This window comes from Grampus griseus (genome assembly GCF_964374135.1).
Source record: "Grampus griseus genome assembly, chromosome: 13".
In the NCBI taxonomy this organism is placed as follows: Eukaryota; Metazoa; Chordata; class Mammalia; order Artiodactyla; family Delphinidae; genus Grampus; species Grampus griseus.
Genome location: NC_139007.1, coordinates 23,193,902 through 23,207,962, shown reverse-complemented (window position 1 = coordinate 23,207,962; position 14,061 = coordinate 23,193,902). Strand labels below are relative to the sequence as shown.

Genomic DNA, 14,061 nt, shown 5'->3' with positions numbered 1-14,061 from the left:
TTTACTTTCTTTAATTATGTATATGTTATTTTTAAAAATGTAAAGTAAGTCTTTTCTGCCTCCCATTTCCAATCCTCAGAGATAAGCACTGTTTTGTTTTTTAAGCATGCATAGATTACACTATACATAATGTTGCTGTTTTCACTTACTGGGACTTTTTTTTCATATTACTATATACAGATATTTACCTCTTTATTTTTAATGGATAAATAATATTACTTACTACCTCTTAAGTAAAGTGAGTTATTAAAATAGAAACTCTTCTTGGCCTGATGGGCAGTCTTAGACTGGGAAGATTTAATTTATAGAGCTGTTTTTAGAAAATACCATGCTGCCGAATCAGTTGACATTTTTGTCAGGCCCTGTAAGGCCCTAAATTCCTAAATTGGTGCTTCTCAGCTTTTCTCCATACCCCCCCACCCCCAGAACAAAGTTATGATGTATATAACCTGAGTAAGTCTGAGAGTAGGGACAAAGCTTAAAAAGCCTTCTTAAGGAAAGTTACGTAAGAATTTTGCATTTGACTTCCTGTGTTAATGCAATTTGTTTTGAAGTCACTGTTAGGATGTTAAAGATACTTACAGTTGAGTAAAAATGTTGGTCCAGGGAGATGTGCTGGCTTTAACCCGGGGCTCTGTTGGCTCCCTGCCACTTATCCCAGCATACACTAATATATTGGCAAAATTACATACCTTATTTTGAGAAGCACATGAAATTTAAGCCATGATATGTATGCATTTAAAATCTAACATCCTGTGTGTGCTCACAGGGATAGCTTGGACTCTTATACTCACATGATAAGAATTTTGACACTCCAGCAATATGGCAAACCAGATAAACTGAAAAAACATCCTACAGCAAGCACCCAGAGATGCTACATATTACAACAAACATCCTTTTACATGCGTAGGTGATCTTAGAAGAAAATAAGGGAATCATTAAGCCAAAAGATGGAGAGAACTGAACCCTGAGTGGGAAGCCAAGGGCTCTCCTGTGAGCCTCTGCCAGTATCAAGAATGTAGAGGCCCAAATTTTAACGGCTTCTGTTTAACGAGATGCAGACCCTTTGTTGTGCACCAGGTGAGGGAGCAGAACTGAGACCTCTGCCTAAGTTCAGTATCTTGGACGGAAGAACTAAAAGAAAATTGACTAGAAAAAAAAAAATCCGTTTTCTGACTAGACAAGCTTTTATTTTTTTAACTGAGAGTCTCCCCTCATGCTGTTGTGAGTTTGAATCTACTCTACTTGCCCAATCAAAAAAATCCCAACAGGACAGGTTAAAAGTGCTTTGGAATTGGTGGTTTCTCAGGGCATTCAGGGTGACTGAAACTATTTTAAAGTCATATACTTTCAATTCAGGTCTTTAGGATTTTTCCAGATTAAGATCAATCAAATATGAAGCCACAGTAGAAATTACCACACCCATAAGGATGCAAGTTACCATGAGTAAAAGTCAGCATAAAAAACACAAAATGGAGGGCTTCCCTGGTGGCGCAGTGGTTGAGAGTCCGCCTGCCGATGCAGGGGACATGGGTTCGTGCCCCGGTCCGGGAAGATCCCACATGCCGCGGAGCGACTGGGCCCGTGAGCCATGGCCGCTGAGCCTGCGCGTCCGGAGCCTGTGCTCCACAACGGGAGAGGCCACAACAGTGAGAGAGGCCTGCTTACCGCAAAAAAAAAAAAAAAAACACAAAATGGAATAAAGCCGTCAAATAGTAAGACTCCAGATATTTGGAATTATCAAATATGGAGGATAAAATATATATGCTCAAATTATTTACAGAAATGAAGGAATTAAAATGTGCAAGGAATGAAAACTATCAACATGACCAAAAGAACTAAATAAAACATTTAGAAATAATTAAAATTTTTAAATGGCAGATATGAAATAGGTGACAAGAGATTCAGTGAGCTGTAAGATATATCTGCAGTTACCCAGAATGCAACACAGACAAATAAATGAAAAAAATGATAGGTTAAGGAACATGGAGAGAAGGAAAGGGAGGACTAACAGCATAGAATTAGAATTCCAATAAAAGAAAATAGGATGGGGAGAGACTAATTCAAGAGGGGTTAGCCAGGAATTTTCCAAATAAAAGATATGAATTCTAAGCAGAAATCTCCCCTACGACACACCATAATGAGGCTACAGAACAGCAAAAACAGAGGGGAGATTTTTCAATCAGCGAAGCGATTACCTGCAAAAGGCTGACAGTTAGACTGAAGTATACTTTTCAACACCAACAATGGAAGCTAGAGGACTGGAATCATAACTTCACAGAGCTGAGAAAAAATAGCTCTCTACTCAGAATTGTGTACCTGCCCTAAATTACATTTAGGATATTGTGAAACAAAACCTGAGTGAATTTATTGTAAGTAGACCTTCATTAAAGGTGTTTGGGGAAGAAAGAAAATGATTACATAAGGTGAGCATAAGATTCAAGAAGGAATAGTGAAATAAAATCAGTAAACATACATTAAAATAAACGTTGGCTATATAAAACAGTAGTACCTCTTTTGCATTTAAGAGAAGATGGTTGGAAGGGATTCAAAATAAAGAATTGTTTCTTCTGGTTTGCAGAATAACCCACATGCCTATAAGCCTTTTAGGTAATGATGTACACATTTTTGTATACAAAATGTATACATTTTTAAATGTATAATTAATTTTTAATAATAATAAGCTAATAAAAATTATCTTTTATGTTCATGGTTCTTTTTACACTTTCAGATTGCTTTATATATTTCAGTTCTTAAAGGAGTACCAAATTGCATTGGGATATGGAAAACCTAAGACTATGAGTACCAGTTCCCTAAGAGACTCTGATAGCTGAGTATAGTAGTTGTTTTAACACTAGCTGCTATAGCCAACATGAGGCTTATCACAGCAGAAATTTATTTCTGACTAAGGTGAAATCCAAAACATATTCCTGTTTGACAGATGACCTTCCATATGGTCATTCAAGGGCCTAGTTAGGCTCCCTCCATCTTGTACTTCTGCCATCCTCCAGGACTTTGGGGACCTCTGCATTCAGCCAGCAGGTAAAGAGAATGAAGCTGATGTATGAGAGCTTTGTGGAGCCAGACCCATGGAGTGACCCCTGTCCCTTCTACCCACATACCAGTGGCCACAACTCAATCTTAGCCACACCTACCTGCAAGAGAGGTTGGGAAATGTCTTCTGTTCTCCAGAGGAAGAAGGGATGGATTTGGTGAGCAGCTGGTCAGTCCCAGCCACATCTGCATGTGGTTTCTACTACTCTTACCACACAAGTAGAACCACTTACTGCCCTTTGCCAGTTAAACATCTTGCAGTCACCACCTGGCTCACAGTCCAGAATCTCAGGATGCTGTGTAGTCCTCTCCAGCAGGTCTGGATGCAGCTGCTCACGGTCTGGAAACAAATGAATTAGAAAGAAAAGTTATCTGTCACCCCCCACCTCACCCCTCCCAGCACACGTACACACACACAAAACAGTAGAAGAGAGGCCCATCAGTAAAAGGCTCCATTGGGAAAAGGAAACAACAGAAACATACAGCAGCTACTGGTCTGTAGCAATGAAGTCCTGCATTTTCTGGTCCCTCTGCCCTGGAGTTGTGAGAGGTTTGTCTTTTGATCAGACTCTGATCCTGCCCTAGGAGAGGAACTCCTTTTTCCATTGCTTGTGACTCCTAGCTTCACCCTTTAGTAAGCTTCTCCTTGTCCATTCTCTGTAGCAGTGTCAGGAGTAGGTGTTGGGCCATATACTCTCCTCAGAAGCTGTCCAGCTTTCATAGCCTGCTTCCTGCTTCTGCACATCTGGGGTCTGAGGGCATTGTACGACAGTCAGAAGCATCTTTATTCCAGGCCTGTGGTTCCGTTGGCAGTATAATTTCCTCAGACGCGGGCTTTTGATCCCTCAGGTTCCAGTCAGTTCCATGTTCCTGTGACTAATACTACCACAGTTCTTTCTTAGACAAAATCTTGAGCCTGGTTTATTGAATTCCCGGCCTCAGTGCCTTTTCTCAACTAAATGGAGGCAACTTGAAGTCATGAAGCTGAGATGGGAAGTACTTTTCTCTTAATTTGTTCTTTGCTGCAATGCTGTCTTAATGGGCCTTTGTGAATCTTATTTCCTGCTGTTTGGAGTCGAAGAAGTCAGCTTTTCCAGTCCTTTAAAGCCACAAATTATCACAGGAGACAAATTTTACCAAATGTTTTGCCACGTCATTACATGGATCTCTCTCTTTCCAGCTTCCACTTTCAGTGTTCTTGCTGCCTACTGCTAAACCAACACCAAATATATTAGATTTTTACTATAGCAACACCCATTTCAATACCATTTCTCATATTGGTTACAGTGATGCTGTTATATAAGCCCTGAAGTCTCATGGCTTAAAGTACAAAGTTTGTGGGTTTTGCTCGTAAAGTCCAAAGTAAATGTTCCTGATGCACATGGTGGGTCAGGATCCCAGATTCCTCCTGTCTTGTAGTTCAGAATCCTGTGCCTTCAGTGACATATGGGGAAAGGAAAAGGAGTTTATATATGTGAGAGTTCATATGGGCCGGGCTTGGAGGTGAAGTACATCACATTCTATTGACTAGAATTGTCATATAGCCATACGTAATTGCGCAGATGGCTAAGAAATGTACCCAGAGAAGAAAGGAAATAGGGTCAGTGAACAGCTAACCAGTCTTGCTATGTTAGGCTAAAGACTCTTTTCTGCTCACTGCAAAGCAGGTGAGCAAAGCAGGTTTGCAAACTTCAGGACCATCATCCACAGTAAGAAATACTTGACAATCTATCGTGTGTACATATTAATGTATATAGAACTGAAACTGAACTTCCCTGAAACAATGTTTAATCTTAGTAGTTGTGATGCACTTTGATATTTTCTATTTTATTTTTTAAATGCTGTCATAGTCTACTGAATTGGTTTTGTGATGTAGGTTTCCAGATCTGTGATCTAGAATTTTGTGACTAGGTTTCTGCCTGTAGCTTGAAAAACACTGGTTAAGGTTAAGTATAGGGGGTGAACAATTTATGAAAGTATTGATATACATCCACTCCCATTTCAGGACACCATAATGTTCACTTGCTAGATGCTTTTTAAACCCCATGTTTTATTTTGGCCCACAGAGAAGCATAGTCACGAAAAATTATGGAGATGGAAATGGAGACATCAAAATTTGGGTCTAGCAGTCTCCCTAAGAGAACTAGGTTAAGGTCAATTTTTGCTGACATTCCTCTGTATTATTAAGCTGTTATAGGTGAGTGGGTAACATTTCACGGAAGTTGAATGGTGACATTTTGCTTAACCTTTTCTGTTTCCACAAATGTCTCTTCTTTTATTGTAGAATGAAATATTGGTCTTATAACCTTTTATTTTTTAAAACAGCTTGCTGCTGGTTGCAGGGGGGACAGTTTTAAAAATCTGTGATTTTGGTACAGCCTGTGACATTCAGACACACATGACCAATAATAAGGGGAGTGCTGCTTGGATGGCACCTGAAGTTTTTGAAGGTAAAATGGCAAAAGCATGATGTGACTGATAATCTGCCTTATTACTCCATGTAAATCCAGTGTGTTTATGGCTTTGCCCTGTTTCCATGCTTTTATTTCTGCATAGTATATAATTATAAGATATATACTAAAGTCTAAGGAGGTATTAAATAAATATAGCCTTAGATCTTGAGTCTCACAGCAAGATTTAAGTTGTCTAGCACCCTCTATGAAGTTCAAGCATATGTACGGTTGATCCTCATTCTCAGGTTCCATAACTCTAAAATTGCCTACTTGTATCCTAAAATCAGTACTCATAATTCTTTCATAGTTATTCACAGACATGAACAAAGCAGGGAAAATTTAGTCACCCAACACACACCTTCCCAGCTGAGGTCAAACAAGGCAATGCTCTGCCCTGTTGTATCAGTTCTTATATTTTATCACTTCTGTGATGTATTTAGTGCCTCATTTTTTTCCTTTTTTTGTGTTGATGATTTCACCATTTAAAATGGCCTCTACAAGTAATATTGAAGTGCTTTCTAGTGTTCCTAAGTATCAGAAGGCTGTGATGTGTCTTACAGAGAAAATACATGTGCTAGCTAATCTTCATTCAGGCATGAATTACTGTGCTGTTGGCCATGAGTTCAATATTAATGAATCAACAATTTATATTAAATGAGGTGTTTTGAACAGAAACACACATAAAACAAGGTTATGTATTGATCAGTTGACAAAAATGTCAACTGATCAGTATAGGAGCCCAACCCTGTAATTCCCTCGAGGAGCAGATGATTCAGTGTTCACTAATTCAAGGTTCACAGCAACTTTGTAGAACAATACTGGGAATAATGAGGATCTACTGTGCTTTGTGTTGGTTTCCTAGCGATTAAGAATTAGCAGTTTAAAGTTTAAATGAGCATGCCTTAGAAAGAATGCAAGGACCACAAGTAAAGATACTAAGGACCTTAAGTAAAGGATAAGCTTATGCCTACTTTGTTTTACGTCTCTGTGTCTTACTGAAGTTCTAAAAGAGTGGTCCATAAATTGCATATGAGGTGTCTATATAAAAACATCAACTTATCTTTTAAATGAGAAAAGTTGAACTGAAGATGTGTGATTCATATGTTAGGAACTATGAAAGCCCATAAAATTCAGAAACATTTAGTAATCAGATTCTGATTTTGACTTATTTTTGATGAATTTAAAATTTTTTGTTCTTTGTTTTTAGCCACCAAGAGAAAAAAATTTGCTATGCAGCTGGTCACTTGAGTGGAGCTATTTTGCCACAAAATTCAGTTAAAAAGTTAGTGGACAAGCAAGTGTTAAATTATATAAAATTAAATAATGCCGCCTGTTTTCAAGTTTGTATACAGAATGCATATAATTGGCATTGTTTTAAAATTATTTGTTTATTTCATGTGCCTTTCTTTGAGTTAAAATAACACAGTTATTACTGTAGTATGGAGAGCCGAAAGATTTGTTTATACAAAAGAACCTAGAAATAAAAGTTGCTGTTAATTGTTTAGAGCAACAAAGCTCAGACTGTTAGCCTATGTAGATTTCTTCATTTCTGAAACATGTCAGCACCTGTAGCCCAAATCAGATTGTAAAGTCATTGTAACTCTTACAGTGCACTGCCTAGTGCCTTTGTAAAGTACATGCATAGCTATTGCTGTAATAATTGGTCACTGTTATAGTGGGTTGTTCGTGGGTTTGGGGGGTTTGTTTGGCTATTTAATTGTGCTGATTCACCAGCCAACTTAGTAATCATATATATTTTGCTGCATAATCTGCTTACTGTAAATTTGTATTCATAGTTTTTCCTGCTTACAACTTTTTAAGTTTGTAAATTAATAATTTTATCTCACCAGATATTTTGAAAAGAAAATCTTAACACTAGATTAGAAATTTTTTCTGCTTTGATAGTAGCATCAAGAGAATGGGAGAAGAACATTTAAGATTAAGAAATTATAGAAAGGAGTGTACAAATGTTTTATACTTTGCCCCAGAGAAAATATAAGTCTAAATAAATAAAAGATAAGGTCTGTTTCTTGATGAGAGGGTAAAAAATGACCAGCTTTCTAAAGTGGATTTTTTAGTGCATTATTAATACTTAACTCATTTTAAAAATGTATTTATTGCAAAGACTTGAGGTCTTCAGAAAGAGTAATTTCTCAGCTCTACATGGGGCATTCTCTTGTTTTTGTACATGATGCTCATTCTTAAAGTTTATGAAAGCAGTTGCTTCTGTTAGTCATGTGGGAAAAAGTCTTGAAACGTTACTACCTTTTTTTTCTAGGTAGCAATTACAGTGAAAAATGTGATGTCTTCAGCTGGGGTATTATCCTCTGGGAAGTGATAACACGTCGGAAACCCTTTGATGAAATTGGTGGCCCAGCTTTCCGTATCATGTGGGCTGTTCATAATGGTTTGTGAAATTTTTTTCTTCAATATATTTTATATATTTTATTCCTATTTGGAAATTGTTTCTCCCCCAAAGAAGACCATTTATCCCTAATATTAAAATATACAATTTCTTATTACCAGTCTCCAGCCCTCCCCCCTACTCTAAAAACGGGCAAGGGCTGGGAGCAGTCCTGGCTTTGCACAAAGCTGAGAAGGTTTGCTGGCTGTGCTCATTAGGGAAAGGCCATCAGTAGACAGCCAGAGCCAACTACCTCGGTTGGCTCTGTAGAGGGGACAGAGAAGCACTGGACTGGACTCTCTTGGAAAAAATAAAATTTAAAGATTAAATTAAAATCTCTCACATGGTTCAGATAATTAGGGAGCTATTGCCTTTTTCTCCTTAGGAAGCAAGTGTCTCATTGAGGAGAGAAAGCAAAGCATAATACAGTAAGTCCCCTACATACGAACGAGTTACATTCTGAGAGCACGTTCTTAAGTCCAGTTTGTTCATAAGTCCAACAAAGTTATCCTAGGTACCCAACTAACACAGTCAGCTATGTAGTACTGTACTATAATAGGTTTATAACACTTTTCACACAAATAATACATAAAAAACACAAAAAGTAGAGAAAACATTCTAAACCTTATAGTACAGTATCTTGAAAAGTACAGTAGTACAGTACAACAGCTGGCATACGGAGGCTGGCATCAAGTGAACAGGCAAGAAGAGTTACTGACTGGAGGAAGGAGAGGAGGTGGGAGATGGCAGAGCTGAGGGATCATCAGCAATAGGAGACAGAGGGCAAGCTGCAATTTCACTCACGCCTGACGTTGATGGAACGCATGTTCATATGTTTGAAACTTCGCAAGTTGAAGGTTCATATGTAGAGGACTTACTGTAATAAGTGTTGTTACTTAAGCTATTTATAAAGGCAAAACACAAAGTGCTTCACAGAGTCTTTCTTTTTATCTTCTCGTTCATTCTTATGAGGCGAGTACTATTATTGCCTCACTTTGCAATTTTACACATTAGGGAACTGAGACCTAGAGCAGTTAAATAACTTGACTGAGGTCACAAGATTAGTAAGTGGTGTTGTTGGGATTTAAATCTGGATCTTTCCGGCTCAAATGCCCATATTTTTAAGTTATATTGATTTATGGACACAGTGTCCTTTCATCCCTCCTATTCCTTTTATGCCTGTAGTTACAATGTTTCTGACCGCTCATGATATTAGAATATATCCTTATTAATCAAGTTACTTCCCAGCTGCTTTGGGAAAATAAACTTTTCATGAAGGGAAATTGCTTAACCTTCTAACTTTTAACATCACTCTCTGTTGTTTAATTTCTATCACTTGATTATAATTATTCTGATTAATGTCATTTTTAAAACACTGTTCCACATGTGATAGAAATAAATATATGCCTCACTATTTTGATCATTCATAGACATGTCAGGCAGTAATCTGAGTAATCTCAAATGTGTTTACCAGTTTCCTATGCTACCTTTCATTGTACTACCTTTCTTGTCATTGTAGAGAATGCTAGAGCATTGAACAGGACAGTTTGTTTTCTTTTTCTGTCAGTTGTCAGTAACTAATTGAATGTCCATGAAGTAAGGAATAAAAGAACTAACTTATTAATTGATAAATTTACGAAGATTTCATTATACTTGAGACCTTCTTTAAGTTAGGGACCTTACTAATGATATTACAGTCTTGTTAATTACACAAAAGTTGGCAGTTTTCAGCTTGTGAAATGATTGATTCACAGCAACCCTAAGACCCGTCTCCCACAAAAGAGCCATTTGGAGGTCAGTGAGTATAACACCGTAGTTGATGACTTTTGACATATGGAAGATGATTTGTCAAACACATTTGAAATTGTTACGATAAATCTGAAAATATAGTTCAAATAAGATTACCTCAAGCCACCATTTTATTCTTAATAAAATACACATTAAGCCATTATTATTTGTTAAAAGAGTGTTTATAGCAAATGAAATATTATTAACTTTCAGTCATAATGTATATAAAATTTTAATTTGGCTTCTCAAAAGGTGTAGCTTCTGTTTTATGAAAATATAATGTTAATCCAAAGAACAAAAAAAAAGGTACTTTTAGTCCTCCTAAAAAAATCTTAAATTACAAGATCTGTAAAATAAATAACACTTCAGAAATGCATATTTAAAAAAAACTTACACCATTCTTTGAGTAAATACATTCTTTTCTCCCCTCCTCTAATTTTCAATTGTAGGTACTCGACCACCACTGATCAAAAATTTACCTAAGCCCATTGAGAGCCTGATGACTCGTTGTTGGTCTAAAGATCCTTCTCAGCGCCCTTCAATGGAGGAAATTGTGAAAATAATGACTCACTTGATGCGGGTATAATCCTTCTTTTGAGGGGCTTTGGGTTTAAGGGAATTTTATATATACTGACTTCTAATGGGGTTTTAAAGTAAAGGGACAGTATTGTTCTTTTTTTGCTTCATACTTATTGTATTTTCCATGTTAGAATGGGTGTTCTTTACTCATATAATCAGAGGAGGAAACATTCTTTTGAAAAAAAAAAGAAAAAGAACTAGTTCTTTATAATTAAAAGATGGCAAGACTAGGTTTCTGGACGTGCTTTTTCCTTCTGCTCAACTTAGTGGACAGATGTGTTTGTTTCTGGGCCTGTTGCCTTATCTGTAATGTGAGAGAAGTTGAATTAGGTGATCTCTGAAGCCTTTACAGGACTTAGGTATTTTATGGCTCTAATACTTGCTAAGTTTTAAATTTTCTTTAGTAGAGATCTTTATCAAGCAGTCATTTATGTAGTGCAGTAGAGAGGTTTCATTCCCAGACACGTTTATCTAAGTAATTTTTACCTTTTGGTTTTTCATTGCATATTTTCAGCTTTTCATTTGCCGTTAAAAAGTTAAACTTTCTTCTAGGCTCTGTAGAATTTTGGAATTTAGAAGGATCGTTTTAAATGATAATTAGAATTTCCTAATCTATAAATCAAACACTTAGAATTATTTGAATAATTTTAGGCCTCTGGTTTTTGGTGCACTAACAAATCTATCGAGTGGTACCTTGACTTTAAAAAGTTTATGTACTTACGAAAGTGCCTAATTTCAGAACAATTTGCTAAGTAGAAGAATCTTTCAATCTCTTTAAATATAGATTAAGTAATTTCCTAAATGGCCAAAAATTTAGTTTTTTCATTCTAATGAAAATAACTTAGGCAAACCAGCTTGAACTAATCTGATTAAAGCTTAACTGCATATTTGGATACTAGCTATATATAGAATCCTAGGACCTGAAGATACGTTCATAAGAAGAGAGCTCAGATACCTTAAAACTTCGGGTTACATAAATTGTTCACGTTTTAACTGTGCTTTTATGTACTTTGTCTAATTTGAGGAGAAAACCTTCCTTTTTTTCCCGAAATTCTAATTTTCACTCGACAAATATATCCAGTATTTTATCTCTAGTTCATAGAGGGACATTCATAATCCTTGATATTTAAAATATAGGTTCTAACAAATTATGGCATACCGTTTCAGTTGTCAGACTAAGTCATTTCAACAATTTGGAGGTTTACATCACTGCTGTGAGAACATAAATATGTTTCATTTAATTATGAGGAATAATACTACTGTATTTCATATGTTCCTCTAGAGGAATATTGGCAGTTTTCTTTAAGACTATCTAGACTATCTATCTGATAGATATGTAGGTAGATACATGGCATTGATAATAGTTGAAATTCAGAAGAGTAGCACATTATTGTCTTTGTAAAATCAAAACCTTAGGTATTTACAAATTCAGTGTATCCCTTAGTGAAAATAAAGCAGCAATTTTTGCTACATTCATCTCAAAAAGGAAGTAATTAAAATGTACCTTTTAAGTTAGTTTTCACAAGATTTAATTTGTATTAAAGAAAGTTTAAATTGTTGTTTACTTTTTATATATATAGTACTTTCCAGGAGCAGATGAGCCGTTACAATACCCGTGCCAGTATTCAGATGAAGGACAGAGCAACTCTGCCACCAGTACAGGTAAATGGATAGAGTATAACAGTAATAACCTAAATTTTTGTGTCTCTATTCCCATGAAGTTATAATCAAGAAGCAATGAATGATGTCCTCACTTGCATTTTAATTGCAGATTGACTTCAATTTGAATTTCCAGGTGCACCATTCTTCATGCAGGTACCCAGATTAAAGAGTTGCTGAAGACCTGTTTCCAAGTCTTGAAATTCTTACGCAGTTATATATAAAAAGATTGGATATTATATTGCTGTGAATGTCATTCTTTATTTGAAAAATAGTTCTTAGATACTGCTAGATCAAATAGTATCAGAAATTATTGTAAATATATATATATTATAAATATATATCATATATATAAACAGATATATGTCATATGTATATATATACACACATACATACATATATATATAAAACAATGTATTTCCTTTATCGTGAACATCCTACTTTTTGGTCTTTGTAGAACAATCTACAGAGACTCTTATTTAAGAAGCTGTGTTTTAGTTCAGGAGTTCCTCAGCTCCATAGTTTGTGGTCATCAAAAAAGATAGTAGAGGGACTTCCCTGGTGGTCCAGTGGTTAAGAATCCACCTTCCAATGCAGGGGATGCGGGTTCTTTCGGGGAACTAAGATCCCACATGCTGTGGGGCAACTAAGCCTGCACGCTCCAGAGCCCAAGAGCCACACCTAGAGAGCCCACGTGCCGCAGCTACTGAGCCTGCGTGCCACAACTAGAGATAAGCCCAAGCGCAGCAACAAAAGATCCCACATGCCACAACTAAGACCCGACACAGCCAAATAAATAAATAAATGTTTTTTAAAAAAAGCTCCCCCAGCCCACTCTCCCCACTGCCTGTATCTGCCCCTCTACTCTGCACTCTCTTCTGTTCTGTGGCTGAACTATCCATGCTCCTAGCCAAAGGCAAGCCTGTCTCCTTTGTGCAGCAGATCCCATCTGCTCTTCCTAGCAATTCTTCCCTGTCTCTTGCATCATCAGTTTTAGCCTTTCTGCTGGGATCATTCCCAGAGCATATATACAGTAGTCCCCTCTTGTCCACGGTTTCACTTTCTGTGATTTCAGTTACCCCTGGTCAACTGTGGTCCAGAAATGGAAAATTCCAGAACTAAATAATTCATAAGTTTTAAGTTGCAGCCATCTTGAGTAGCATGATGAAATTTCGCTCCATCCCGCCTGGGACGTGAATCATCCCTTTGTTCAGTGTATCCTGCTCTCTTAGTTGTCAGATCAACTGTCGAGGTATCACAGTGCTTGTGTTCAAGGGACCCTTATTTTATTTAATAATGGCCCCAAAGCACAAGAGTAGTGATGCTGGCAATTCGGATATGTCAAAGAGAAGCCATAAAGTGCCTCCTCTAAGTGAAAAGGTGAAAGTTCTCAACTTTAATAAGGAAAGAAAAAAAAAAAATCATATGCTGAGGTTGCCAAGATCAGCAGTAAGAACTTCTATCTGTGAAATTGTGACAAAGGAAAAAGAAATTTGTGCTAGTTTTGCTGTTACACCTCAAACTGCAGAAGTTACAGCCACGGTGCAGGATAGTGCTTAGTTAGATGGAAAAGGTATTAAATTTGTACAATAAGGTAGTACAATTTGAGAGACCACATTCGTGTAACTTTTATTATGGTATATTATAATTGTTCTATTTTATTGTTAGCTACTGTTGTTAATCTCTTACTGTGCCTAATTTATAAATTAAACTTTATCATAGTTATATATGTATAAGAGAAAACACAGTATATGAGGGTTCAGTACTATCCAAGTTTGCAGGCGTCAACTGGGGATCTTGGAATGTATTCCCCCAGGATAAGGGGGGGACTGCTGTAGTCTGTATTTGTATTTCTCTAGCTTCTCTCTTTCCATTCTCTCTTGTGCCCACTCCATTCAGTCTTTTATTATACCACTACTCCAGAATTGCTCTTGTCCAGATCACCAATTATTTTCACATTACTAAAATCTAAATGAATGATTTTTCAGTTCTCATCTTTTTTGATTCTCAGCAGCCTTTGACACAGTTCACTACTCTCTACTTCTTTCAGCACTTTGAGTTGATCTCTAGGATACCATACCAGCCTGGGTTTCATCTTACATCTCTGGTCACTTGTTCTCATGT

General features: G+C 36.8%; 1 protein-coding gene across 2 annotated transcripts in view; it reads left to right on the top strand.

Moving 5' to 3' along the window:
• MAP3K7 (mitogen-activated protein kinase kinase kinase 7) overlaps window positions 1–14,061 on the top strand; it is a 68,173-nt gene that overhangs the window by 20,873 nt on the left and 33,239 nt on the right. For both annotated transcript variants that reach the window (XM_082668566.1, XM_082668565.1), the window contains exons 6-9: window positions 5,380–5,504; window positions 7,786–7,914; window positions 10,149–10,279; window positions 11,859–11,940. In XM_082668566.1, coding sequence (XP_082524692.1) covers window positions 5,380–5,504; window positions 7,786–7,914; window positions 10,149–10,279; window positions 11,859–11,940 — 467 coding nt within the window. The remainder of the gene's footprint in view (window positions 1–5,379; window positions 5,505–7,785; window positions 7,915–10,148; window positions 10,280–11,858; window positions 11,941–14,061) is intronic.